Source organism: Colobus angolensis, unplaced genomic scaffold, assembly GCF_000951035.1.
Source record: "Colobus angolensis palliatus isolate OR3802 unplaced genomic scaffold, Cang.pa_1.0 Scaffold124, whole genome shotgun sequence".
Lineage (NCBI taxonomy): Eukaryota > Metazoa > Chordata > Mammalia > Primates > Cercopithecidae > Colobus > Colobus angolensis.
Window position 1 is genome coordinate 4,751,208 of NW_012113586.1, and position 3,840 is coordinate 4,755,047.

General features: G+C 43.5%; 1 protein-coding gene across 2 annotated transcripts in view; it reads left to right on the top strand.

Annotated features, from left to right (window-relative positions):
• Positions 1-3,840, top strand: part of CASQ2 (calsequestrin 2 (cardiac muscle)) — a 77,530-nt gene that overhangs the window by 34,375 nt on the left and 39,315 nt on the right. Inside the window, exon 3 of one of the 2 annotated variants that reach the window (XM_011933092.1) lies at positions 2,126-2,226. The exons of the other annotated variant lie outside the window; for it this stretch is intronic. Within the exon in view, the coding sequence (XP_011788482.1) occupies positions 2,126-2,226 (101 nt within the window). The remainder of the gene's footprint in view (positions 1-2,125; positions 2,227-3,840) is intronic. 2 annotated transcript variants of the gene reach the window in all.

The window sequence follows — 3,840 nt, forward strand, 5'->3', positions numbered from 1 at the left end:
GGCGTGAACCCAGGAGGCAGAGCTTGCAGTGAGCTGAGATCGGGCCACTGCACTCTAGCCTGGACGACAGAGCAAGACTCCGTCTCAAAACAAACAACAACAGTTTAATGAGTTCTGCCTCCTTCCCCAGCAGTCTCTTGATTCCTCTTCTGCCTTCCCATTGGTTTAATGAGAAACTGAATTTGGGAGAATTCCCAGCAAATTTAGTGAGAGAAAAAAACTAGTGTCCCAGTGATCTAAAACTTTTGGGTGGACAAACTGAGCAAGTACACATAAAAATAGATGAGGAAAGGATATGATGGGGCTTGATACACCGAAACAAGCTCGGTTTGGAAGAGTTGGGGCAGGTTCCTTCTGGTTATTTGATCCTTGGGGGTTTACAGGACAGTGGAGGTATTTTGTGAACCTGCTCCTTCATCTTCATTCCTTTTCCATTTGCCTTATTTTGACCTCTATCAAGTTGTGCCTGAACAGTTGCAGGAGCCTTCCTACTGTGGTTTTGCTCAAGACAGAATCCAACAGCAGGACACTGTTGTTCCCTAGGGCACCTTTTGAGATCGGCCATCATTGATATCAAGAAAATCTGGCATGTATAATTTTTCATATATATGGTATAATTCATATATATATAATGTATAAATTTTCATATATATAGAATATATAATTTTTCATATATATGGTATAATTCATATATATATAATGTATAAATTTTCATATATATAGAATATATAATTTTTCATATATATGTGTGTATATATGTATATATATGTATATACGAAAAATTAGCCTGCATGGTAGCACATGCCTGTAGTCTCAGCTATTCAGGAGGCTGAGGCAGGAGCCATGATCATGGCCCTGCACTCCAGCCTGGATGACAGAGGGAAACCTTGTCTCAAAAAACAAACAAACAAAAAGAATACCTGTCACATTGCTCCTTTTGATTTACAAATGGTGCCTCCACCATTTCCCACCTATGTGCCAAAGGCTCCTTACACGTCATGGATGCTTTGGGACACAGCAGGCGGCAGTCCAGCCTTCCTGTCCCTGGAGGTTCTGCAGAAGAGTTCATTTGGAGAAAACTTTCTCCAACTAATAGAGTTTTAAAACAGTCTAAGGAATTAAGGATGCCATGCAATTGGACTAAATGCCAGCTTTGGCTATTTAACATTCCTAAGGAGGAAAATGCATTTTTCCAACAAGCGGTTGTTAAGGTACACAGCATCAGACCAAGGGTGCAAAAGGGCAGCAAAGTAAGAAGATGCTGAGCCTGTCCTTGCAACATCTACCGGCCAACTGGATAAAGAAGATGTGTGGGATTCAACTGGAACAGGAAAGCAAGCTGTCCATCCTGGTCACATACATTAATGGGTTGCTGATGTGCACAGGCTCTGTACAAGGCACTGGGATACCAAGAAGTCAATGATCCTACCCTCAGAGAACTCACTGTGATAGTGAAGACCTGTAAATTGAGCTGAAGAAAGATCAATAATGGCATGAGCTCAGTGAGATTGAAGTGACCTTTCTTAAGAAAAATGAATCCTAAGCTGAGACCTGAAGAAGCTAACCAAGATGGAGGTCATTCCAGGCTTGGGGAACAAGGAATACATAAGTCTAGAGAATAACTCTCAGTGATTTTTCCTTTACTCACCTTTCCATATAAGCACGTGGCCAGGAAGCAAAGGGAGTTGCACAAGGAACGAGAAAGCAGTTTTCAAAGGAGTACAGGTCTACCCAAGGGAGAATGAAAGGGATAGATTTGGAACCAGATTTTGGAGGGACTTTAACGCAAGGCTAAGGAGTCAGGTGGGCAGCGGTCATCTTCGATAAGGAGAATGACATGGGATCAGCTGTACCTTTGGAAAATTAAAGCAGTGGTGGGGTGGAGAATAGACTTTTCTCTTAAGTCAAAATCCAGCTGGAATTGTTCTTGACCATTTCCAATTACATGTCCACTTCAGGAGCTCTTCTAAAGTGTTATTTCAAGGCAACTGCTTCTTGGGTTAATGCTAGTTCCACTAATCCTGACCCCACTGTCACCCAGAAACCCTGAGCCAGACCTCAGCCAATGCAAAGGCTCTTCCTATGTCAGGATGACCTTCTCTGTGGGCCTCTTTGTTTCTTACAGGTTTTGATGAAGAAGGAAGCCTGTATGTTCTTAAGGGTGATCGCACAATAGAGTTTGATGGCGAGTTTGCAGCTGACGTCTTGGTGGAGTTCCTCTTGGATGTAAGCATGTATACATGGTGACGCTGCATGGAGCTGCCTCTGCTCAAATATAGGGAGAGGTAGAACCCCAAAGAACAGACAAGCTGGAGAACCTGGCCTCGTCTGTGACAGGTTTTTCAGGATTCACAAAAAAACTAAGGAGCATCTATATTGCACTCTACCGGGAAGCTGATCTTTAAGTCACCCTAGAAACTGTTGGGAGCAATGTAGTAAAAATATGCTAATTCTCTTACCAGTTATACATAGACATCTATTGAAATCTCCTTGGCTTTGCTCCACTGCTGCTGAAGAGGAACTGGGGAATGTGGGGAGAGAGGGGGCTAAGCAGCCACCTGAAGAGAGAGGAGGGATGGGAGTACCAATCAGCCAGGTCACCCTGAGTTAGCTACCCTCAGAGCAACATAGAGAAGTGGCAGAGCTAAAGAGACCCCCAATATCACACTCATTTTCAACCATGGACATAGCACACCCTCACATCCATGTGCTCAGACAAACAGAGGAACAAACATTATAAAAATGTTTCATCCATAGATAAACTCACACTTTCAGTAACCACTGTGAAGTTCAATGCTTTGAACACACATTCTTGCACAGATGAAGAACCTAGTGTCGAGCATCCATGCTGATGATTCCTTATCTACCAGCCAGTACTCAGTGGTCTAACATTCTTTCTCTACAGTGTCAAAAACCAGAGGGAAGGTCAGAAGTGGGTTGGAAGCTACCTCTTACCAAAAAAGGTGCCATCTCATGACCCACCATGCTTGGCCATCTCATTGACTCACATCCACAAGTCCTAAAAAAGTTGAGGGGGTGACAGAACAACTCTGGGACAGCATGGTTCTGCCCCAGCTTTATCAGCTAGGAGAAGGTTTTAGAAATAAGACTCTAACTGCTTCAAACAATAAACAATGTGATTGACTTACCTAAGTAGAAGGCTCCAGTTAGGGGAGACTTCAGACTTGATCAAATCCAGACACTGGCTCCATTTTTCTCTGTAAATCACAGATAAGTGTGTCTTCAGTATGTTGCCTGTGTCCTCAAGCTGACTATTCTCAAGTTAGCTATAAGAAGGCCAGCAGCAGGAACAAATACATCACATTTCCTCCTTCATATTTCATGACAGAAAAACAAATTTGGCTTCCCATTGCCCTTTTAAGAGTAAAGAACTTTTCCCAAAGCCTTCAGCAAATCTGTTCTAATTGGGCCAGTTATTTGCCCGTTCCTGAATCAATAACTGGCAAGGGAAGTTATGAAATTCACCTAATTGTCCATCAGCAGATGAATGGATAAAGAAAATGTGGTATATGGCCAGGCGCAGTGGCTCATGCCTGTAATCCCAGCACTTTGGGAGGCCAAGGCGGGTGGGTCACGAGGTCAGGAAATTGAGACCACCCTGTCTAACACAGTGAAACCCCGTCTCTACTAAAAATACAACAACAACAAAAAATTAGCCAGGCGTGGTGATAGGCGCCTGTAGTCCAAACTACTCGGGAGGCTGAGGCAGGAGAATGGCGTGAACCCGGAAGGCGGAGCTTGCAGTGAGCCTAGATCGCACCACTGCACTCCAGTCTGAGTGGCAGAGCTAGACTCTGTCTCAAAAAAAAAAAAAAAAAA